The sequence below is a fragment of the Lynx rufus genome, unplaced genomic scaffold, assembly GCF_022079265.1.
Source record: "Lynx rufus isolate CCGP_SWC_20201006 ecotype Redwood Valley unplaced genomic scaffold, mLynRuf1.p SCAF_27, whole genome shotgun sequence".
Taxonomy (NCBI): domain Eukaryota; kingdom Metazoa; phylum Chordata; class Mammalia; order Carnivora; family Felidae; genus Lynx; species Lynx rufus.
Genome location: NW_025814842.1, coordinates 3,936,904 through 3,960,685, shown reverse-complemented (window position 1 = coordinate 3,960,685; position 23,782 = coordinate 3,936,904). Strand labels below are relative to the sequence as shown.

General features: G+C 54.2%; 1 protein-coding gene across 2 annotated transcripts in view; it reads left to right on the top strand.

Moving 5' to 3' along the window:
* The window catches only part of TNRC18 (trinucleotide repeat containing 18), an 84,880-nt gene that overhangs the window by 56,437 nt on the left and 4,661 nt on the right, over positions 1–23,782 (top strand). For both annotated transcript variants that reach the window (XM_047089286.1, XM_047089287.1), the window contains exons 18-26: positions 9,852–10,282; positions 14,481–14,636; positions 15,170–15,311; positions 17,102–17,219; positions 17,670–17,745; positions 17,836–17,944; positions 20,282–20,398; positions 21,102–21,266; positions 21,744–23,071. In XM_047089286.1, the coding sequence (XP_046945242.1) occupies positions 9,852–10,282; positions 14,481–14,636; positions 15,170–15,311; positions 17,102–17,219; positions 17,670–17,745; positions 17,836–17,944; positions 20,282–20,398; positions 21,102–21,266; positions 21,744–23,071 (2,642 nt within the window). The remainder of the gene's footprint in view (positions 1–9,851; positions 10,283–14,480; positions 14,637–15,169; positions 15,312–17,101; positions 17,220–17,669; positions 17,746–17,835; positions 17,945–20,281; positions 20,399–21,101; positions 21,267–21,743; positions 23,072–23,782) is intronic.

The window sequence follows — 23,782 nt, the reverse complement described above, 5'->3', positions numbered from 1 at the left end:
CTCATATGAGTGAAGTCATATGATTTTTGTCTTTCTCTGACTGACTGATTTCACTTAGCATAATACCCTCCGGTTCCATCCACATCGTCGCAGATGGCAAGATTTCATTCTTTTTGATGGCCGAGTAATACTCCATTGTATATATAGACCACATTTTCTTTATCCGTTCATCCATCGATGGACATTTGGGCTCTTTCCATCCTTTGGCTATTGTCGATAGTGCTGCCATAAACACTGGGGTGCATGTGCCCTTTTGAAACAGCACACCTATATCCCTTGGATAAATACCAAGTAGTACAATTGCTGGGTCATAGGGTAGTTCTGTTTTTAGTCCTTTTGAGGAACCTCCATGCTGTTTTTCCAGTTTGCATTCCCACCAGCAGTCAAAAGAGATCCTCTCTCTCCGCATCCTCGCCAACGTCTGTTGTTGCCTGAGTTGTTCATATTAGCCATTCTGACAGGTGTGAGGTGGTATCTCATTGTGGTTTTGACTTGTATTTCCCTGATGATGAGTGATGTTGAGCAGTTTTTCACGTGTCAGTTGGCCATCTGGATGTCTTCCTTGGAGAAGTGTCTATTCATGTCTTTTGCCCATTTCTTCACTGGATTATTTGTTTTTTGGGTGTTGAGCTTGGTAAGTTCTTTATAGATTTTGGATACTAACCCTTTATCTGATATGTCGTTTGCAAATATCTTCTCCTTTTAGTTTTGCTGATTGTTTCTTCAGCTGTGCAGAAGATTTTTATTTTGATGAGGTCCCAATAGTTCATTTTTACTTTTGTTTCCCTTGCCTCTGGAGACGTGTTGAGTAAGAAGTTGCTGTGGCCAAGGGACAAAGAGGTTTTTGCCTGCTTTCTCCTCAAGGGTTCTGATGTCTTACATTGAGGTCTTTCACCCATTTTGAGTTTATTTTTTGTGTCTGATGTAAGAAAGTGGTCCAGGCTCATTCTTCTGCATGTCGCTGTCCAGTTTTCCCAGCACCACTTGCTGAAGAGACTGTCTTTCTTCCATTGGATATTCCTTCCTGCTTTGTCAAAGACCAGTTGGCCATACGTTTGTGGGTCCATTTCTGGGTTCTCTATTCTATTCCACTGGTCTCAGTGTCTGTTTTTGTGCCAAGTTCAACACTTTTCTTAATTTATCTTGTGATTTCTACTTTTATCCAATGATTATTTACAAGTATTATTTGTTTTCCAAATATGGTGGGCATTACCTTGTTATTTACTTGTTACTGGTTTCTAACATAATTCCATCTTGGTCAGAAAAAGTATATAATTTCAATCTTTATTGTTTATTTATTTATCTTTTGAGAGAGAGAGAGAGAGAGAGAGAGCGCGCGCACGCACGTGCGTGTGTGTGAGCACGAGCAGGGGAGGGGCAGAGAGAGAGGGAGACACAGAATCTGAAGCAGGCTCCAGGCTCTGAGCTGTCAGCACAGAGCCCGATGCAGGGCTCGAACTCACAAACTGTGAGATCATGACTTGAGCCAAAGTCGGAGGCCCAAGCAACTGAGCCACCCAGGCGCCCCTATCATTTCAATCTTTTAAAATTTGAGGATATATGGTATTTCCTAGTAAATGTATTGTGTGCACTTAAAGAATGTGATTCTGGCGTCATTATACACAGTGTTCTGTAAGTCATTCCGTTCTATCAGGCAAGTCAATGTGATTGAAAGTATTAAGATCTTGTGTGTCTTTACTAGTTGTCTAGTTTTATCAGTTGCTTACAGATACATATAAAACCTCCGGCTATGGATTGCAGGATTTTCTTTCTCCTTATAATTTAACTCTGGACGTTTGCTTCATGTATTTGAAGCTCTGTTATTGGGTGCATATGTACGTTTATGAGTTCCTGTTTTCCTCTTAAAGTGATCCTTTTATTATTACCAAGTGTTCTATCTCTTGATATATTTTGTTTTGAAATCCCTCTTATCTGATATTAAACTGTCACTACCCTTTTTTTTTTTTAATTTTGAGAGAGAGAGAGCACACCCATGAGTGTGTGCAGACGATGGGAGGGCGGAGGAAGAGGGAGAGAAAGAGGGAGAATCTTAAGCAGGCTGCACGCCCATCGTGGAACCAGATGTGGGTGGGGCTTGGTTCTATCTCATGACCATGAAATCAAGACCTGAGCTGAAATCAAGAGTCGGATGCTTAACCTACTGAGCCACCCAGGCGCCCCACACTCCACCTTTGTTAATGCTTCCTCTTTGCGTGGTATGTCTTTTTCCACTCATGTAGTCACTTTACCTTTGTCTTAATATGTAAAGTCTCTTTTAGACAGCTTATAGTTGGGTCCTTTTCGATCTGTTTTGTAATCTCTGTCTTTTCATTGGAGAGCTTAATTTTTAAACATCTAATGTAATTATTGACATTCTCAGGTTTGAATCTACCCTGAAATCACAACTTTGTGGAGCTATAATTCACATCACATAAAATTCATCCTTTATTTTTTTTTATATATTTTTTTAAACGTTTATTTATTTTTGAGACAGAGAGAGACAGAGCATGAACGGGGGAGGGGCAGAGAGAGACGGAGACACAGAATCTGAAACAGGCTCCAGGCTCTGAGCTGTCAGCACAGAGCCCGACGCGGGGCTCGAACTCACGTACCGCGAGATCGTGACCTGAGCTGAAGTCGGATGCTCAACCGACTGAGCCACCCAGGCGCCCCTAAAATTCATCCTTTAAAGTGTACAATTTGATGGGGTTTTTTTTTTTTTGTATTCACAGAGCTGTGCAACCATTATCACTGTCTAATTTCAGAACATTTTTATCCCCTCGTCCCCGACAAGAAACCCCATACCTGTTCATATCACTCCCCCTATTCCCTGAACCACTATTCTCTGTCTTCTATGGATTTCTCTCTCCTGGACATTTCATATAAATGAAATCCTACCACATGTGGCTTTTCGTATCTGGCTGCTTTCAGTTGTTGTAATTGTCTGAAGGTTCATCCATGGTATATGTCAGTACTTACTCCTTTTTTTTTTTTTTTTTTTAGAGCAGTTTTAAGTTCGTAGCAAAATTGAGAGGAAGGTACAGAGATATCCTCTCTCCGTGCTATGCACCCCCCCACCCCCGCCCCACGCACAGCCTCCCCCCCAATCATCGGCATTCCCCACCAAAGTGGTGCATTTGTTACCATTGATGAACCTACACTGACCCATCACTGTCACCCAGAATTCATAGTTTACATTAGGATTCACTCCTGGTGTTGTACATTCTGTGGGTTTGGGCAAATGTGTAATGGTGTAAATACACCATTAGAGTGTCATACAGAGTAGTTTCACTGCCTAAAAATTCTCTGGATTCATCCCTCTCCTCCCCTCGCACCCTGGCAATCCCTGACACTCTTAATGTCTGCACAGTTTTGCCTTCTCTAGAACGTCACATACTGTGCACTTAAAGGTGTCTCCGTGTCTTTTCATGACTTGACAGCTTGTTTCTTTTTAGCTTTTACCTTTGAATAATATTCCATTGTCTGGACGGGCCACCGTTTACTTATTCATTCACCTGTTCAAGGACATCTTGGTGGCCTCCAGGGTTTGGCGCCTTTGACTAAAGCTGCTGTAATCATCTGTGTGTAGTTTCGTGTGTGTGGACACAAGTTTTTAACCCCTTTGGGTAAATACCAAGGAGCGTGATTGCTGGATCGTATGGTAGGAACACGTTCGGTTTTGTAAGACATTGCCAGAATGTCTTACAAAGTGGCTGTGCCGTTTTGCCTTCCCAGCAGCGGTGAACAGGATTTGTCAACCCTTGCCAGCATTTAGCGTTAGTGTTTTGGATTTTGGACATTCTAATAGGTGTGTAGTGGTGTTTTGTTGTTTTAATTTGCATTCCTAGTGACATGAGGCGGAACATCTTTTCGAGTGCTTCTTTGCCATCTCTGTATCTTTGGTGACATGTCTATTCCAATTTTTGACCCATTTTTTCAATCGGGGTCTTTTCTTAATGTTGAATTTTAAGAGTTCTTTATCTGTTTTGGAGAACGGACCTTTATCCGGTGTGTCTTTGGCAGATATTTTCTCCTAGTCTCTGGCTTGTCTTTTCATTCTCTTTATGGTGTCTTTCACAAACCAGAAATTTCTACTTTTGGGGAAGCCCAGCTTTCGTGGATTGTCCTTTGGGCGTCGTATCTGAAAATTCACTGCCAAACCCAGGGGCATCTGGATTTCTCTTACCTTTTCTTTTAGGGGTTTTGAGTTTTGCGTTTTACATTTAGTCCTATGGTCCATTTTGAGTTAATTTTTGTAAAGATGTTAGTTCTGTGTCTAGGTTCACTTTTTTTGCGTGTGGATCTCCAGTGGTTCCCATACCATTTGTTGAAAGAACATCTTCTTTCTCCATTGTATTGCCTTTACTCCGTGTCAAAGATTATGTGATTAAATTTATGGGAGTCTGTTTTGGGGTTCTATTCTGTGCCATTGATCTGTTTGTTCTTTTGTCAGTATCTCGTTGGATTACTGTGGCTTTATACTAGGTCTCGCAGTCACGTACTGTCAGTCTTCATACTTTGTCCTTCTTCCATATTGAGTTGGTCATTCTGGGTTTCTTGCCTCTCCATATAAACTTTGGCATTAGTATGTTGATGTCCACTTCTGGGGGGGATTGTATCGAATCTATAGATCAAAATGGGAAGAATTGGCATCTTGACAATATCAAGTCTTCCTATCCATGAACACGGAAAGTCTTCTTTGATTTCTTTCATAAGAGTTTTGTAGTTTTCATCCCATAGCTCTTGTACATATTTTGTTAGATTTAACCTAGGTATTTCATTTTGGGGAGTGCTAATGTAGACAGTATTGTGTTTTAAATTTCTAATTACTTGTTCATTGCTAGTATGTAGGAAAGTGATGGACTTTGGTATGTGAAGGTTGTAAAATGCAGCCTTGCTATGATTGCTTATTAATTCCAGGAGATTTTTTGGGTTTATTCTTTCAGATTTTCTACATAGATACTCACTCATGGCATCTGTGAACAAAGATAGTTCTATTTCTTCTTTCCCAATCAGTATACCTTTTTTTTTTATTGCATTAGCAAGGACTTCTATGATCTTGAAAAGGAGTGGGGAGAGGGGACAACCTTGCCTTGTTCCTGATCGTAGTGGAAAAGCCTCTGTAGTTTCTTACCCGTAAATATGATGCTAGTTGTAAGGTTTTTGTAGATGTTGAGGAAGTTCTCCTCTGTGCTTACTTTACTGAGAGTTTTTATGATGAATGCGTGTTGAATTTTGTCACGTGCTTTTCCTGCATCTGTTAATATCATGAGATTTTTCTTTAGCCTGTTGATGTGATGGACTTCATTAATTGTTTTTGATTTCTGAATGTTGAACAAGCCCTGCATACCTGGGATAAATCTCACTTGATTGTGGCGTATAATTTTTTTCATACATTGCTGGATTTGATTTGCTAATATTTTGTTGATATTTCGCATTTATGTTTATGGGAGATATTGATGTGTAGTTTTCTTTGTCTGGCTTTGGTATTAGGATAATTCTGCCCTCATAGAATGAGTTAGGAAGTATTCCTTCTGCCTCTGTCCTCTGGAAGAGATGGTAGAGAATTGGTATAATTTCTTCCTTAAATGTTTCGTTGAATTCAACAGTGACCACATTCGGGCTTGGCATTTTCTGTTTTAGAAGGTCATTAATTGTTGATTCAACTCCTTTAATAGATAAAGACCCTTCATAAAGACCTGTTTCTTCTTACGTGACTTCAAACCTTTTTATGTCTATATAATACTCCATTTTATGAGTATACCACATTTTGTTTATCTACTCTTTTGTTTTCACTTGGGGGCTATCGTGAATAATGCAGCTCTGAATATTTATGTACACGTTTTTGTGTGGACATGTTTTCAGTTCTGGCTGCATTGTTTTTCAATGTTGATTCTTTTTTTTTTTTTAACGTTTATTTATTTTTGAGACAGAGAGAGACAGAGCATGAACGGGGGAGGGTCAGAGAGAGGGAGACACAGAATCTGAAACAGGCTCCAGGCTCCGAGCTGTCAGCACAGAGCCCGACGCGGGGCTCGAACTCACACCGTGAGATCATGACCCGAGCTGAAGTCGGATGCGTAACCAACTGAGCCACCCAGGCGCCCCTGTTCTGGCTACAAATCTAAGGCTAAAATCACTGGGTTATTTGGTAACTTAATGTTTTAACCTTTTGAGAACCTGCCCAACCGTTTTCGAAAGTGGTCTCACCATTTTATATTCCCACCAACAGCCTTTGAGAGTTCCAGTTTCTTCACATCCCCCTTCTTGTCGTTACGTTGTTTTGTGGTTTTGATATGCATTTCTCCCGATGACGGTGAGCAGCCTTTCATGTTGCTCAGCCGTCCGTATGTCTGGAGAGGTGCCTATTTAAATCCCTATTTCTTAATTGGGTTGTCATTTTGTTGTTACGAGCTCTTTGTACATTCTGGCTGTAACTCCGACTGTGCTTCGCAAGTGTCTTCTCCCATTCTGTAAGTTGTCTGTTTATTCTCTTGGGTTATTTGAAATAACAGTTTCCAGTTTGCATGAAGTCCAGAGAGATCACTTGCACTTCGGGCGTTTATGCAAACAAGTATTGCCTAACCCAAGGTCACAGAGATTTAGTCCTGTTTTCACTGAAGAGTTTTATGGTTTGTGACTTACATTTAGGTCTGTGATCCGTTTTGAGTTGATTTTTTGTGTATGGAGTGATGGAGGGGCCTTTGCACGTGAAGATCCATTTTGCCCAGTATCCTATGTGTTGAGAAATCCGTTCTTTTCCCATTGCACACTCTTGGTGCCCTTGTGAAAAATCAGCGGAACCTAAATATGAAGGATTATTTCTGGACCCTCAGTTCTAGTCCATTGATCTCTATGTCTGTTCTTAGCCCAGTAGCATCCTGTCTTGATTACTGGAGGAATTATTGTAGGAAGCTTTGAAATTGGGAAGTAGGAGTCCTCCATATTTGTTCTCCTTTTTCAGGATTGTCTTGGTGCCTCAGAGTCCTTTGCATTCCATAGGGATTTTGGGATTAGCTTGTGAATTGCTGCAAAAAAGCCACCTGGGATTCTGATTAGGAATGGTGCTAAATCGGGGAGTGTTGGCATCTTGACAATGGAAGTTTTTTAATCCAGGAACGTGGGATGTCTTTCCACTTATTTGTGTCTTTAATTTTTGTCAACAACATTTCATAATTTTCACTGTACAACTCTAGGACTCCTTTTGTTAAACTTAGTTTTAAGTATTTGTTTTTCTGATGCTATTGTAAATGGATTCTTTTCATTTTTGGAGTGTTCACTGCCAGTGTATAGAAATGCAAGTGGTTTTTGTGTATTGATTTTGTATCTTGTGACCTCGCTGAACTCATTTGTTCGTTCGAATAGGTTTTTAGTAGATTCCTTAGTGTTTTCTATAATACAAGATCATGTCATCTGCAAATAGAGCGGCGGATGGGTATACCTTTTCTTTCTTTTTGTAGCCTAATTGCCTTGGCTACAATATTCTGTACAATGTTGAACGGAAGTGGCAAGAACAGGTATCTTTGTCTTCTGATCATAGGGGTTGATAATATTCATTCTGCCACCATTAGGTATGATGTTACTGGTGGCTTTTTTATGGCTGTCTTTGTCAGGTGGAAGGAATTTCCTTCTTTTCCCAGTTTGAGTGATTTTATCACGAAAGGGTGTTAGGTTAGGTTCTGCGTCTATGGAGGTATTCCTGTGGTTTTTGTCCTTTATTACGGTATATTACACTGATTTTTTGAAAATATTTATTTTTGAGAGAGCGAGAGGGTGAGTGAGCAGGGGAGGGGACAGAGGGATAGAGGGAGAGACAGATTCCCAAGCAGGCTTCACACTGTCAGCACAGAGCTGGTCGTGGGGCTTGAACCTGTGAACCGTGAGAGCATGACGTGAGCCGTAACCAAGCGTCAGACGCTCAACTGACTGAGCCACCCAGGCACCCTCACGTTAATTTTCTTACACGTCGAACCAACCTTGTATTCCTGGAATAAATCCCCCTTGGTCATAGCGTATAATCTTTTTTTACCTATTTCTGGATTATGCTCATGTATGTTTGTGAATTGTTATATCTTCCTAGTGAGTTGGCCATTTATTATGTAAATATATCCTTTGTCTCTAGTAACAAGTTTTGTCTTAAGGAAGGTCAGTTTTGTCTGATGTTGATATTTATGCTTATTCGGCTCTTTTTGGTTAGTGTTTGGATGGGTTATCTTTTCCATCCTTTGACTTGCAATCTCTTTGGGTCTCACCCTTCTGTTTTATATTTTTTGTGCTTTTTGTTGTCTGTTCCTCCTTTGTTACCGTATTTCTTGGGGGCGGAGGCAGGAGCACAGGACACTGGGTGGGCATCACAGACAGGGACTCTGCTCCCTGCCGCGGCCCTGTGGGCGGTGAGGGCTCGGCACGTCCTCCCCTCTCTCTGGGCTTCCTGCGTGTCCCCGCTCGAGGACAGGCCCGTCCCCTCACAGAGCCCGTTTCCTGTGTCCCAGGCACCATTCATGCTGCCCCACTGGCTTCATAAGTATTTGTCCCCCGGGCCGACCTTACTCCACACTTGCAAGTGTCCGCTGCCCGTCGCTGCTCTGTCCGTTCTCTGGCGCTGCTCCCTACGCGGCTCACCTGCAGCGTTTCGCTGCCCGGGGGTTTCCTTCCGGCTTTCTGCAGGGGGCTGTCATCAGGTGGGTCAAACCCGGCAGCAGAACCCCAGCCTTTTATGGCCTGCACCCTGATCAGCCATGAGAGCCCCCAGCTGCCTCCCTGTGCGGTGGGAGGTCCGTTAACAAAAGCTTAATTAATGGGATCATTAAGCTTTGCGAGTGGGTCCCTCCCACGGAGCGTGCCCCCTCCCAGCCTGGCTGCATCTGTTGGGCGATGGGACCCGGCCTCCCCGAGGAGGCCTGGTGGGCAGGCTGTCGGCTTCCCAGGGGTCCTCAGGCCTGCGGTAGTAAAACTGGGGATCTGCGTCCGGGGCACAGGGCCGGACCGGATAGACAGACATGGATGGGAGCCCCCTCCAGTGGGGTGTGTGCCTGCGGTGATGGAGGTGTGGACAGAGGATCTTCCCGGGTGCTCAGTGTGTCTTCTCCACTAGGAGGCCGCGGATTTCCAGGTCGAGGTCAGGGGAGAAACGGTGCCCCAGGTAGAGGGACCAGCAGCAGCAAAGGCCCGGAGGTCGGAAGGGACAGAGCACAGCGGGGTGTCGGGGAGAGGGTCTGTGTTCAGGGAGCCCAGGGGCTCGAGGGTTGGGATCAAGGCTGGCCTCGTGTCTGCTGGAAGGGAGAGCCTCGGCTGACAGGAGGCAGCTGGGCCCCAGGGCTTTGAGTTTGGTGAGGCCTGCCCTCTAGAAGACGAGCGGGTGCCAGGGACCTTCCAGCTCTTGAGAAGAGGCACCAGGAAGTAGAGGAGAGGCCCCACCCGGCTTGGGGATTTCACACGGCCTTTCCGCATGCCTCCCGTGGACCTGCTGCCCCTGCAGGGCCTCGGGCCCTCCCCGGCCTGCCCTGGCTTCTGGGATTCCCACCGGGCACGCAGGAGGCAGCGGGGAAGCTCGTGGGGGCCCCGGGCAGGGACTGTCACATTCCCAGGGAGTTGAGTCTGGGCAGCCAAGGGGGGTTTGGGACAGCAGCGGGGCCAGCAGGACCTGCCACTCACAGGTGTGTGGCAGGTGAGTCTTCCTCCTCTGGGCCTCTGTTCCTCTCCTGGATACAAGAAGCCTCCCGTGGGCAGCGAGGTGCCCTGGAGGAAGGGTGGGACGGTGGCCTTCTGCTGGTGGCCAGGGCATCTGGGTGGGTGGGAAGCAAGGGTCCCAGGAGCCCCCGTCCACAGCCCCTGCCCTTGTTCGCATCCAGGCACGGAGTTTGAGTACACGGACTCGGAGAGTGAGGTCAAGGTGCGGAAGCGGTCGCCTGCCGGGCTGCTGCGGCCCAAGAAGGGACTGGGGGAGCCGGGCCCCTCCCTGGCCGTGCCCGCACCCAGCGCCCGGGGCCCCGGCCCCGCCGGCCCCGACAAGGCCAAGCTGGCGGCAGAGAAAGGGCGCAAGGCCCGCAGGCTACGGGGCGCCAAGGAGCCTGGCTTCGAGGCGGGGCCCGAGGCCAGCGATGACGACCTGTGGACAAGGCGGCGCAGCGAGCGCATCTTCCTGCACGACGCCTCGGCCGCGGCTCCGGCGCCCAGCAGCGCGGCCCCCGCGGCCACCAAGCCCAGCCGCTGCGGCAAGGGTGGCCCGCTGAGCCCTCGAAAGGACACCGGCCGCGCCAAGGACAGGAAGGACCCCAGAAAGGTAGGGCCCTCAGTGCGGGGGGGTGGGAGCAGCGGGAGGGGGCCCCGAAGGCGGGCCTGACTCCTCCCAGCCACGGGCCCCTGGAGCCCTGCCAGCAGTGGGCGTTCAGACCCGGCCTCAGAGGGGCTCTTACTTCCCGTCTCAGGCGCAGTCCTCACGTGTGAGTGAGGTGCAGGGACCCCTGAGTGCAGTTATCAAAACACCGGACACCTCCATTTTTTTTTTTTTAACGTTTATTTTTTGGGAGGACATAAGTGACAGGGGAGGGGCAGAGAGAGAGGAACGGAGGATCTGAACCTGGCTCTGCGCTTACAGGCTGACCTCAGCGAGCCTGATGCAGAGCTCGAACCCATGAACCTTGAGATCATGACCAAGCCAAAGTCGGCCACTCAGCTGACTGAGCCACCCAGGCGCCCCTTAAATTTTTAAATGTTTATTTATTTTTGAGAGAGAGAGAGACAGACAGACAGAGTGGGAGCAGAGGAGGGGCAGGAGAGAAGGAGACACAGAATAGGAAACAAGCTCTGAGTCAGCACAGAGCCTGACGCAAGGCTCGAACTCACGAACCATGAGATCGTGACCTGAGCCAAAGCTGGACGCTCAACCGACCGAGCCACCCAGGCGCCCCTATTCAGTTTTGAGAGAGAGCGTGCGCACAGGTTGGGGAGGGGTAGAGAGAGGAGGAAGAATCCCGAGCAGGCTCCGTGCTATCAGCATGGACCCTGATACGGAGCTTAATCCCATGATCCATGAGATCATGACCTGAGCCTTAGTTGGGTACTTAACCGACTGAGCCACCCAGGCGCCCCTAAAATGCTTGCTTTCTAAGAACCGCAGGACAGTCAGACCCTTCTTGCACTGGCTGCTAGGAAGCCACCCCCTTTGGTTGTTGCATTCAGACCTCCCCATCCCCGTCCCCGATGGAGGACGATCTCTCAAATACCGGTGATGTTCTATGTAGGAGGTCGAGAAGAGGGATGAGGGTTGGCACTGATTTCCCGGTGACGGGGCTAGTGAGGAAGTGGCTGTCTTCCGGTGTCGTCCACGGTGATTGGCGCCCACCTGTCTGCCCACAGCTGAAGCCCTCTCAGGTTTCTCCGGGCCTCGGAGGGAAGGTGCTGGAATAGTATGTACAGCTCATGGTGATCACACCAGATGGTCTGAGGCAGGGCCCAGGCCAGGTCCCACCCCTTGAGCACCTCTGCTACTTCGACTGGTGAAGGACAACTCCTTTTCTCCACTCACGACACTTCTGGCCCCGACTCCCCGGGCTTGGCACAGACCCCACAGGCAGAGGGCCCGGCCCCCACTCTGCGCGCCAGTTCCAAGTTCAGGGTGTCACCTGTGCTTCTGGCGGACGCACCAGCTGTGTACTGGGGGTTCCCAGGACCCGCTTCTCAGGGTCTGTAACTCGCCAGGGGGCCTCCCAGAACCCCTGGGAGGCACTTCACTTACTATTACTGTTTACTAGAAAGGATACGGTTCAGCAACAGCCGGATAGAAGACATGCCCAGGGCAAGGGATGGGGCAAGGGTGTGGGCGCCCGTGCCCTTTCCCGGTGCGCCGCCTCTCCAGCACCGTCACCGACCTGGAAGCTCCCCAAACCCCGTCGTTCAGGGTTTTATGGAGGCTTCGTCACGTTGGCAGGATCGGTTATTAACTCCATCTCTGGACCCTCTCCCTGCCCCGGAGGATGGGGGACATTGGAACTCAGAGTTCCTGGCTTCTCCTGGCTTGGTGTTTCTCGTGAGCCGCCCCCCGTTCCGAGGCCAGCTAGGGACTTACCCACAGTCGCCTCATTAGGACAAAAGACTCTCCTGTGATCCAGGAAATTCCAAGGGGTTCAGGAGCTCTTTGTCAGGAACCAGGGGCAGAGACCAAGTAGGTATTTCTTACTGTGTCCCAACAGAGTGCTCACAAAACCCTGCGAGGTAGGTTACTCATGTTAACTGCACAGGTGGCCTTGTAACTTGCCCAAGGTCACGGCAGCTACTGAGCGTCCCAGCTAAGCTTTGAACACCCGCCCCGGGCCATGCTGCCCCCTGGGCCCTTTGCCAAGATATGGTACCTTCTGCTGGGGAGAAGATCGGGGGCTCACCCAATCCCAGCCTTCTGATGACACAGTAAGAGACTAGAACAGGAGAGACTAATTGTCAACAAAACAAATCAGATGCCAGTGAAGTCACCACAGGAGCAACCACTGTTCATAGTGTTTTGAGACCCGCTTTGGTATCCTGCTTTTTTAGACTTGGATATTCCCACTTGCCATCAGCCTTATTTTACTTTTTTTTTTTTTAATCAGTATTTCTAAATGGCTGAATAACATCCCTCCATCTGCACCCACCCCTTGGTTTTCATTCTCCGCTGCCATCAACCATGCGGTGATTGGGTTGAGGATGGTATTTTCCTGCCATAATGACCATGGCAGTGACCATGTCTGTTCTGGGTAAAGAGCTTGTTGGAGTTCTTTTCTTACTCGAATAATAATAATAAGTTTCCCAGAAAAGGGCTCTCTCATCAGTGGGAAAGAAAGAGGTCTCAATTATACCTGATGATAACACTGCCTTGGAAGATACAGAAAAGGAAGCAAATACAAGTCCACTCAGAACTTTGCTTGCTGTCCTCTGCTGGCCCCACGTGCACAACTGCGAAGGTAGACGCCCATTCAGTGAGCTGTCCGTTTTCAGCAGGTGTTTGTGGAGAAAGGGTGTTCCTTCGACCCCCTGGATGCCTTCCGATTTCAGAAATGTGAACAGGATTAAGGCATGATGCATCAGAAACAAGAAAATATAATCATATGTGTATTTCCCTCTCCCAAACGGGGATCCAGACTGAATACCTTCTATCCCTGTAACACTGTCTGTTTTGACCCTTATAATGCTGTTTGCTGTGAATGTCACTTGTCTGATAGGAAGTTGTGACTTCCGCTGTGGTCTTGGTAACATTTGTCCAGTGTTTTTTTTACTATTTCTTAATTTCCCACATCCTCCGGTCCTTTGACTTGGTTGTTTTGTTTCAGGAATGTGTCTTTTAAAAAGCATAAAGTTACCTCTTGCCCCCTGCCGCCCACCTCTCCTGGGTCACGGAGATTATAGTCTGAGCTTCCTTCTGGCGCCAGGTATCCCCACTTTGTTGTCCTGGCCACGGCGCCCCCTGCCTCTTCCTGGAGCAGGACTCTCAGACGCTGTAGCAAAGCTTGTAACTGTATCTGTAGATGCCCCAGTGTTTCCCTGACAGGCCGCAGGACAGACAGGTTGTTTCCAGTGCTTTGCTCTGATAAACGAAGCCACGCCCGTGGGGTTGGACTGGTTTCGAGGCTGCGGGGACGAGTAGCGGCCCCTTCACCCCACCGTGGGGGGCGGGGCTGAGTGCAGAGAATCCGCGGAGCCTCCACCCGGCCCTGTGGTGGGGGCAGGGAGCAGCGAGGCTGGGGTGGGCGTGGCTGAATGCGGACCAATACGCAGCGAGCGGCCCCTTGCCCCTTACCGCCTGGGGGCGGGGCTTGGAGCTGGGGTGGGCGTGGCTGAGCTCAGAGTTACTCAGGCACGCCCCAAGTGACCCGCCGCAGCCGAAAGGGTCTTCGTCCTTCTTCCAGGAACGTGCCTGTGGGACCACCCGGCACCATCCTGGTTTTTTGTGGCTTCATTTGGAAGCGTGTTAAAATGGAGGCAGCCGATGCATCCATCACCGGGTTGTGGGAGGGCGGTTGAATGAATGGCGCCCCCTCCCACAGCTGCACATTGAGCAGCTGTTAAAAACAAAGCGAAGCAGTCTCTATATCAGACATACTTGGGAGGGAAAGCTGCAAAGCAGGACATTTGGCAAATTCCCATTTGTGTTAAAAAAAAATACCGATTGTGCACAAATGTATCTTCATAGCCTGTGTATTTACTCCGTTGTATGTGCTTTTGGAAAGCTCTGGAAGGGTACACCACACAGCCACTAGTGACTCTAGTTAGCGCTGTGCACTTGACAGGATTCATTGGAGAAGAAGTTGCACCTATATGCACTTTGGTAATTTTTTTTTTTTTTTTTTTTTTTTTTTTACAATAAGCAACATATAGTAGTAATGAAGCAGTTAAGATGAAGAAAAGATGAAAAACAAACGTATTTGGGGGAGGGGAGGGAAGGGGTTTCGTTCCTTTCCCGGGATGGCGAGGACGGCCTGTGATGGCACCTCTGTTGCTTCCTCCCCCAGAAGAAGAAGGGGAAGGAGGCCAGCTCAGGAGGGGCAGCGCTGCCCCCGCCCCGTGTTCCCGCCCTGCCCCCAGAGGCCCGGGCGCCCCACACCAGCTCTCCGGCCACTGCCAAGAGGAGCAAGGCCAAGGCCAAAGGGAAGGAGGTGAAAAAGGAGGTGAGGCTCGCGGTGCCCCAGGAGCCAGGTCCTCATAGGTCCCTCTCAGATGGGGCATGCTGGGCGTGCCCACCCCCCATACCACCTTGTCCCCAGCAGGCTGCTTTTTTTTTTTTTTTTTTTTAATGTTTGAGAGAGAGAAACAGAGCATGAGAGGGGGAGGGGCAGAGAGAGGGGAGACAATTCGAAGCAGGCTCCAGGCTCTGAGCTGTGAGCACAGAGCCCCATGCGGGATTAGAAACCACAAGCCATGATCATGACCTGAGGCGAAGTTGGACATGCAAGTGACTGAGACCCCAGGCTCCGCCCCCCCCCCCCCATGTGTGTCCGGAAGTGCTGCCTCAGCCCACGCAGGCCCTGGCCACTCGGGTTGCTTGCCGATCTCACGGACACCACCCCCTCGGCCCCGCACCACTCACGTGGCAGATGCCCCTGCAGCCTGACCGAGACTCCGGGGTTTCCAGGGAGGGTCCTAAGCAGCGGGCCTTGCACGGCGTGCCCCGAGCCGTGGGTCTGCTGTGCTCTGTCCCCAGAACCGGGGGAAGGGGGGAGCCGTGAGCAAGCTGATGGAGAGCATGGCTGCAGAGGAGGACTTTGAGCCCAATCAGGACTCGAGCTTCTCTGAGGATGAGCACCTGCCACGTGGTGGGGCTGCGGAGCGGCCACTGACTCCAGGTAAGTGCCCTCGATGCCCTGTCGGCTCAGGCCCAGAGCGTGGGGGGGGGGGGTGGCTGGAGGTCCCCCTGGGGAAGCAGTGGGCAGGGGCTGAGCTACCCCAGGGAGTGGGCATGTGCAGGGGCCCTGAGGTTGGGTGGGGGCATGGTATCTGTGGTAAACCGAGAGAGGCCGGCTTGGCTCTGGTTTAGTAAGCTGGGTGGGGGAGGAGGGAGAGGCAGGCGGCCCCATCTCTGGGCTGTGGTCACAGTTTGCCCTAATGAAAATAAGAAGCTGTCCGCGGCTGGAAGTAGATGAGGACAGTCGGACTGGTTTTGGAAAGTGCTTTCTGACTGCTTTGTATAGAATGACTTGGGGGTGGCCCTGAGGGGGACAGGAGTCCAGGTAGGGAGGCCCTTGTGGGGATCCGGTGAGCGATGGTGGCAGGGGCAGCACGGAGGGATATGTGGTGGGTTTGAGCACGTCGCGAGGGAGAGAGGGGCTGTGTGAGCAGACCAGAACGAGTGAGTATGGGTGGCGGTGGGGTGGGCGTGTAGGGGGAGCAGGGAGAGATCACGTGGCACACTTTGCTGGCTGGAGTCTGGGGTGCCTGGAGAACATCCGGGTAAATGACATACAGCTGGCACCTGGACCCAGGGGTGTGGAGCTCTGAGGAGAGACTGAGGATGTGAATTGGGTGGGGCGGGTGTGGAACAAGAGGATGTGCAGGGCTGGGGAACTTAATCACCTGATTGGGAGTGTATCAGTCAGCTGTTGCCGTGTAACAAAGAGTTACCCAGTGGTAGCTGGTAGTAGGTATCCATTATGGGTCTCAGTGGTCTGTAAGGCAGCCGGGCTGACCTCGCCTGGGCTTGTTGCCACAACAGCAGGACAGCTGGAGGTCCACAGACGCAGGGTCAGCTCCACTCCGGGGTCGTTCACCCCCTAGGCCTGTGGGTGAGCCCGGGCGTGCTTTTCCTGGGGCCGTACTGCCAGAGGCTCACGAGGGAAAGTGGGAGCTGACCAGACCTCTGGAGGCCTAGATTCAGAATCAGTATTTGATCACTCCCACCCTCGTGCCATTGGCCGGAGGAAGTCTCACGGCCACACTCAGCGACAAGGGGTGGGTGTCCACTCTGCCCATGGTGAGGCTGTGGCAGGGGTGTGCGTGCAGGCAGGAATGAAGAAACAAGCGGGCCAGCCAGCGAGCCGTGTGGGTCGTGACAAGGTGGGGCCGGATTCAAGGTCTCACAGGGCAGGAGGAGGGAGCCCTGGAATCCAGAGCAGTGTGGTCAGTGTGGAAAAGGAAAATGGGGAACATCTGGTGTGGGGGTTCCGGAGGGGGTGGCCTCTAAGCCGGGGGGGGGGGGGGAGAGGCAGCTTTCAGCTGAGGACAGGTGAGGAACGCGGAGAGCCTGGCCTGGAAGTTGGGCCAAGGCGGGGATTGGTTTCCACCACGACACATAGCATTCCAGGAAAACACCAGTGGAAAGTCCTGGAGGTCTGGTGGGAGAGGCAGCGGTGGACGGGCTGACGACCTGGGGCCTCAAGCCCAGGTCCCAAGGGTGGTGGTCTTTGGGTGGAGGAGGGGTGGCTTGTGTAGGCGATCACACTTGGTTCACGCCTGCCTGGGATCTCTGCAGGGGCCTGGGCCAGGAGGGGAGGGGCTGTGCACGGCCCCCCCACATGTCCCTGCAGGGGGGCATCCCTGCCACCCGGCAGGCCTGGGGGAAGGGAGGCGCTGGGCGCGGAAGGAGGGTCTCTCGGCTGCCCCCGACTCCAGCCCTGCCTCCCTGCGTGTCCCCCTGCAGCCCCGCGCTCCTGCGTCATCGACAAGGACGAGCTGAAAGACGGCTTACGTGTGCTTATCCCCATGGATGATAAGCTGCTGTATGCCGGGCACGTGCAGACGGTGCACTCGCCAGACATGTGAGTGGGGGCCTGGGCGGGGGGTGGCACCGGCCTCAGAGCCTGCGGACCCTCCCCCAGTCCAGGGTCCAGGGGGCCTTGCTGGGCCTCTAAGGGCGGGTTGCTTTGCTTCTCTGAGCTGCGACTGCTTCTCCCTAGAACCAGGTGAACGGTGCCCGGGAGGGCGGTGCCCGCTGAGGGAGGCCCCAGTGGGCGTGGCCAGCCGGTCTGTGCTGGCCTCTCTTGGATCTGAACCCCCTAGCTGTACAGATGAGGAAACCGAGGCCCAGAAGGGGAGAGCCTCGCCCCAGGTTCAGACCGCACGCCAGCAGCTCCCCAGGCTCTGACGTGCCATCGAGCGGTCTGGGAGGCAGAGCTGGCGCCGCTGGGGCCGGTGGTGGGGGTGCAGGGTTCCTCCGGGAGGGGCCGCCGTCTCCGTCAGCTCACACCGCGCCTGCCGTGGCCTTGCAGATACCGCGTGGTGGTGGAGGGCGAGCGTGGGAACCGGCCCCACATCTACTGTCTGGAGCAGCTGCTGCAGGAGGCGGTGAGGGGGGCAGGGGAGGCGGGGCTGCCGGGCGGTTGGGGGCCGGGCTGTTCCCGGTCACCCCTGGCACTCAATCCTTCGCCCTCGCAGATCAACGACGTGAGGCCGGCCTCCACGCGCTTCTTGCCACAAGGGACCAGGATCGCAGCCTACTGGAGCCAGCAGTACCGCTGCCTCTACCCGGGCACCGTGGTCCGAGGTGAGGCATCCTCGGCATCCCCCCCCCACCCAGATCCTCCCCCTCATCCCCCCATTTCCTCGCGTGGCTTCCGGCAGGGCCGGCCCGGCGCTCAGGCCCTCGGTCTGCTCTCGGCTGCGCCGGCTTCACACCCAGCTCCTCGGGGACGGTGCTGCACCAGATTAACAGATCCTGCCGTCGGGGGAATTGCTCTCATTTCCCATATGGGGACACGTAGGACGGGGCCCCCGAAACTGGCTTGGGTCACGTGGATTTCGTCGGCTGCTGTGAGTCTCGTCCTTGAGCCTGGGTCACGTGCTCGTTCCCGACACCAGCAAGTGAGGTTGGCTTTCTGATTCCACTTGTGACCCGGGAGAGGAGACGGTGGCCACCCCGGGAAAACCGGGGTGTTGTTAGCCGAGCAAGAGATGGGAAGCAAGGCTGACATAAATAACAGGTGCCCCAGAAGCTGCAGGTGTTGGACAGAAACCGCAGATCCTCACACGGTGCAAAACTGACGTTTCCAGGAGCTGAGCTCTGGAACACGGATGCGGGGCAGGAAGTCTCCCCTGCCCCCTGCCCCAGAGAGACCATGGCAGGGTCACTCTTGGTCCGTCCCCTGGGGATCACTCAGAATTCCATTTCTCCAGCTCCTGTGTTTCGTCCGCGTCTTTCTCTTCCTTGTTCCGTTCCCTCGTTTCCATGGAGAATCTTTCTGTAGCTTTCTGAGAGAGGATCCTAGGAGGTAAATCCCTCTAGTACACGCATGCTTGAGATGGCTTTATTTTGGCATGTTCTTAAAAGATAGTTGAGCTGGGGATAAAGTCAAGGTTGGAAATAATTTTCAAAGTCACTGTGCCTTCCGTTTTTATCTGGCTGTCGACGTCTAAATTTGATGTCATTGTTAAAACTACATCTTTGTAGGAGCCCTGCTTTCTCTCTGGAAGCTTTGAGGGTGTTCTCATTATTCCTAGATCTGGAATTTCATGTGGGTTTGTGTATGTCTGTACATGTGTGAATGAATATGTGTGCGTCTGTCTTTGTGTATATCTGTTTTTGTGCATGTCTCTATGCACGGCTGTGTGTGTCTATGTGTCTGTGTGTTTGTGTGTATCTGTGTGTGTGTGTGTGTGTGTCTGATGTGTGTCTGTGTATGTGTCTCTGAGTGTCTCTGTGTGTGTGTTGCTGGGTGTTTGGGGCCTGAGGGCTTTGTGAAGCAAATTTCCTTTGTTCTGGAAACTCCGTGTGTGGCTCTCCAGGAGCCACTCCCTGTCCCCTGCAGCCCTCCCTGGGACCGCGTGCTGGCCTGCAGTGCCTGTTATCTTTATTCCTATCGTCTGTTTCTTCACCTTTTTGTTCAACCTCTCGGGAGGTTTCCTCAACTAACCCCGACCTTCTGGCCCTTCCATCTACTGAAGTTTTGAAATTCCTGCTGTCGTGTAAGAAATTCCTAGAGTTTTTTCTTATTCTCTGCATGTTTTTTTTTCCCCCAACTTTTTGTGTCCCGTCTTCTTGTTTTTATCTGATTTTGTTTCTTACCACATTTGCTGGTATCCGTGTTCTCTTTTCATAAACTTCGCGGAGAAAGGACTGTTTCCACGTTTGGGTTTCTGCAGCTCCCTTTTCTCCTGACTTGCCCTTGCCGTCTCTTCGGGGGTTCTGTGCTCTTCAGCCCCCTAACCTCTCTGGTCCGTGTCTGTCTCGTTGAGAGGCTGGCCTCTCGGGTCAGGTGGTCTGTACTAAGCAGATGGGAAGGCCTGTGCATCGACAGGCACGTTTTGTGGCGACCCCTGGTCCCCATTACCCATGGCTTCCTGCCACCGGCCGGCAGACAGTCCTTGGGGTTTGGGGACCCACCTAACTCTCCTGTGCCCCAGGAGTAAATCCTCTGCCTGTCCGGTGTTGGGGTCCCCCGACCCCTGCCTACAGAGGCGCTTGGCGCCTCTTGGGCCTGAGCCTGGCAGGGCTCCCTTGTGAAGCAGGCCCCCTCCCAGGCCCCCAGCAGCAGGGGAAGCCCTTCACCGTGCACTTGGTGGTCTGGGAAATGCCCCGCTCCCGCAGTCGGCCGCTGACCCACCAGGTCCGGCCTGCAGGCTTCCCGCCCCTGCTCTTGCTTCCCTGTGCTCTCGGGAGGGTCTTGGGAGCGAGTCAGGACACACGCTCGGTGGAATGGCAGGTGCCAGTGCTCCTGCTAGACCACAAGACTCTAAGACTCACATTCTGTACCATTGGATGCGTGCCGCTACACATCGCAGGCCCAGAGCTGCTCACCGGCTGGTTTCTGCTCCCCTTTTGCCCTTGTGGGCACCGGAGAGCAGGGGTCCGCTGGCGTCCTTGACCCTGCCCCTCTGCCAACAGGCTTGCTAGGCCTCGAGGACGACGGGGACCTGATCACAGTGGAGTTCGATGACGGGGACACGGGCAGGATCCCCCTCTCCCACATCCGCCTTCTGCCTCCCGACTATAAGATCCAGTGTGAGTGGCGGTCCTGTTGCCCTGGTAGGGGTGACCCCCACGTCCACACCGGCTCCCCTGCGGGCCCAGCCCTGGGCTCTGGCCACCGTTCCGACCGTTTGCACCCGTGGGACGGAAATGGCAGGAGCCACGGGTGGGGCTCCCACAGTGGGCTCGGGGGAGGGGCTCCCGGGCTCCCCAGGTCCGCGTCCCCGAGCAGTCCAAGCCGTCGAGGCTGGTCAGGCACCGTTCCCAATGGTTCCAGGCTTCACATGTCCACGAGAGCACGGAGTTCCTGGCTTCGTCCTGCGCATCCAGAGATCCCATTCCCCGTGACTGACCAATACGAAGCTCAGCGTCAAGGAGGGAAATGACTCTTCCTGGGGTCCTACATCTAGTTAGAGGCAGAGCCAGGACTTGGACCTCCGGGGGTCTGTGGTTTTGAGCATCCTCCAAGTGGGTTATAGAACCCACGAGAGTGGATCTTTGCTCACTCCCACCCAGTCCATTCATTCGGGGACCCCTGTGGAGCTTTTTGTGCCTGCAGACCCCTGAGCTGCGTCCCTGCAGAGGGAGTCCCCCTCTCCAGCTGCACAGCCCCTCCAGGCAGGCCGAGCGGATTCAGCCGCAGGGCCTTCTGGTCCCTGTCCCCCGCGATGGATGATGCTCTGGTGGCTGGGAGAGCAGAGACCCAGGCCTGAGCCACCGTGTCCCTCTCCCGCAGGTGCGGAGCCGTCCCCAGCCCTCCTGGTGCCAAGTGCCAAGCGCCGCAGCCGGAAGACCAGCAAAGACACCGGGGACAGCAAAGACGGGGGCACGCCGGGGTCCGAGGAGCCGGGCACCAAGGCACGAGGGCGTGGGCGGAAACCCAGCACCAAAGCCAAGAGTGGTACGTTAGCCCCAGCTCTGCCTCGGCCGAGGCACAGGGGCAGGTGCAGGCATGGGGGGGACTTGCTGCGGACGCGGGATGCCGTGGGGTCTGCGCGCAGAGACTGCGCCCCCCCCTCTGTGGGAACTCAGCCGCAGGGCCGCTCGGACCCTTTGATAGAGTGGGACACTGAGGCTCAGGGAGTCAGCGTTCATCTGCCTCGGGCAGAGCTGACTCCTGGGCAGCCGAGTTGTTCACGCCAGAATCCAGAGACAGGTGCTAAGAGCCGAGGCTGCCAAGGACCGCTTGGGGGTCACCACACGTGGGATGACAGCGATGTGAGAGTTGCTCATCCTGGGCCCAGAGCGGGCAGCGTCCAGGCCCAGCACCCGGTCACCGCAGAGGAAGCAGCAGGGCCAGCGCAGAAACCGGGCTTTTGGGCTCGGGAAGCCCCTCGCTGCCCTGACCTCACGTAAGCTTGTTCCTTCTCTCTTCTAGACAGAGCCACCGTCCTGGAAGAGGGGGGCCCGACAGAGGAGGTCCCCAGTACCCCGTTGGCCCTGGAGCCCATCAGCACCCCAGGCTCCAAGAAGAGCCCCCCAGAACCCGCGGACAAGCGAGCCAAAGCCCCCAAGGCTCGCCCGGCAGCCCCGCAGGCCAGCCCCGCCCCGTCCACCTTCACCAGCTGCCCGGCTCCTGAGCCCTTTGGGGAGCTGCCGGCCCCCGCTGCGGTCCTGGCCCCCACCCCCCTCGTCGCCATGCCCATCGCCATGCCCGCCACCCGCCCCAAGCCCAAGAAGGCCCGGGCCGCGGAAGAGGCGGCCGCCAAGGGCGCCCGGAGGCCCGGGGAGGAGGCCGAGCCGCTCGTCAAGCTGGACCACGAGGGTGTGACGTCGCCCAAAAGCAAGAAGGCCAAAGAGGCCCTGCTTCTGCGGGATGACCCCGGAGCCGGGGGCTGGCAGGAGCCCAAGGGCCTCCTGGGCCTGGGCGGCTACCCGCCGGCCACAGGCAGTGGCGAGCCCAAGGCCGCCCGGCCCAAGTCCGGGGACGGCGACCTGACCCAGGAGCCCGGGGCCGGGCTCGAGTTCGAGGACTCGGGTGAGCCCAAGAGCCCGGACAAGGGCCAGGCGGAGCAGGACGGGGCCGAGGAGTCGGAGAGCGGCGGTAGCAGCAGCGACAGTGGCAGCAGCAGCAGCAGCTCAGAGACCGAGGGGGAGGAGGAGGGCCAGGGCGGCGGCGGCGGCCGGAACTGTAGCGCCTCCAGCTCCAGGGCGTCCTCCTCCTCGTCCTCGTCGTCCTCCTCCTCGTCCTCGTCCTCTTCCTCCTCGTCCTCCTCCTCGTCCTCGTCGTCCTCCTCCTCGTCCTCGTCCTCCTCCTCGTCCTCGTCTTCCTCCTCGTCCTCCTCCTCCTCCTCGTCTTCCTCGTCCTCCTCGTCCTCCTCGTCCTCCTCCTCCACCACGGACGATTCTTCCTGCAGCTCAGACGACGAGGCGGCGCCTCCCGCCGCGGCCGGCCCCTCGGCGCCGCCGGCCCTGCCCGGCAAGGCGCCCAAGCAGGCGGGCAAGGCTCGCTCCTCTGCCCCCTCTCCGGGCAAGAAGGCCCCGGCGCCCCCGCCCCAGGCGCCCCCGCCGCAGCCCGCGCAGCCTCTGCAGCCCAAGGCTCAGGCCGCGGCCAAGAGCCGACCCAAGAAGAGGGAGGGCGTCCACCTCCCCACCACCAAGGAGCTGGCCAAGCGGCAGCGCCTGCCGTCCGTGGAGAACCGGCCCAAGATCGCCGCCTTCCTGCCGGCGCGGCAGCTCTGGAAGTGGTTCGGCAAGCCCACCCAGGTAGCGGAGGGCGGAGGGTCCGGACGTGGTGTTCTCCGGCGGGCCGGCCCCCCCCCCCATGTGCTCCCCCTTTGGGCCCCCCACGGGGCGGGTTGGGGTGAGACCGGGGACCCCGTCTCACACCCGGGTCCCCCGAGTCTCGGGGCGCCCGAGCGCACCCCCTCTGCCGGCTCCTCCGCGGAGTAGTGCCGCCCTCGGTCTCGGGCCCAGCGAGAGAACACGCGGGGACGGATGCCGTCCCCTCCAGCAGGCGCCCGGTCGCCCCGCAGGGGGTCTCAGAACCCCGTGGCCCCACAGCCTGTCTCGGTGGGGGCGTCGTGTGTAGCGGCACAAGGGCTCCGGGCCTCGGGCGGACCGTGTGGCGACCCCGGCAAGAGGCACTTGCTCCTCTCTGATGGCAGCGGAGGGCTGGGGTGGTCTCCCTGCCTGGCTGGCTCGGGTGTCCCCTCACCCACAAGTTAGCCAAAGGGAGAAGGTTCCGGTTGGGTCCCGTGGCCACCTCTGTAGACAGAACAGTTCTCCAGAAGGAGCCCTGCCAGCTCACCCGTGTGCACCCGCGGCCGCGCACCACACACGTACCTGTACGCGCACACAGGCACCGTGAGGCTCCCGCGTGCAGGTGGGGAATAGCCCCGTGGTCACCGGTCCACCCCGTGCCCCTTGTCCACGGGTACGGCTCACAGGTTCGCCTGCGGTGCCTGTCTCCCTGGC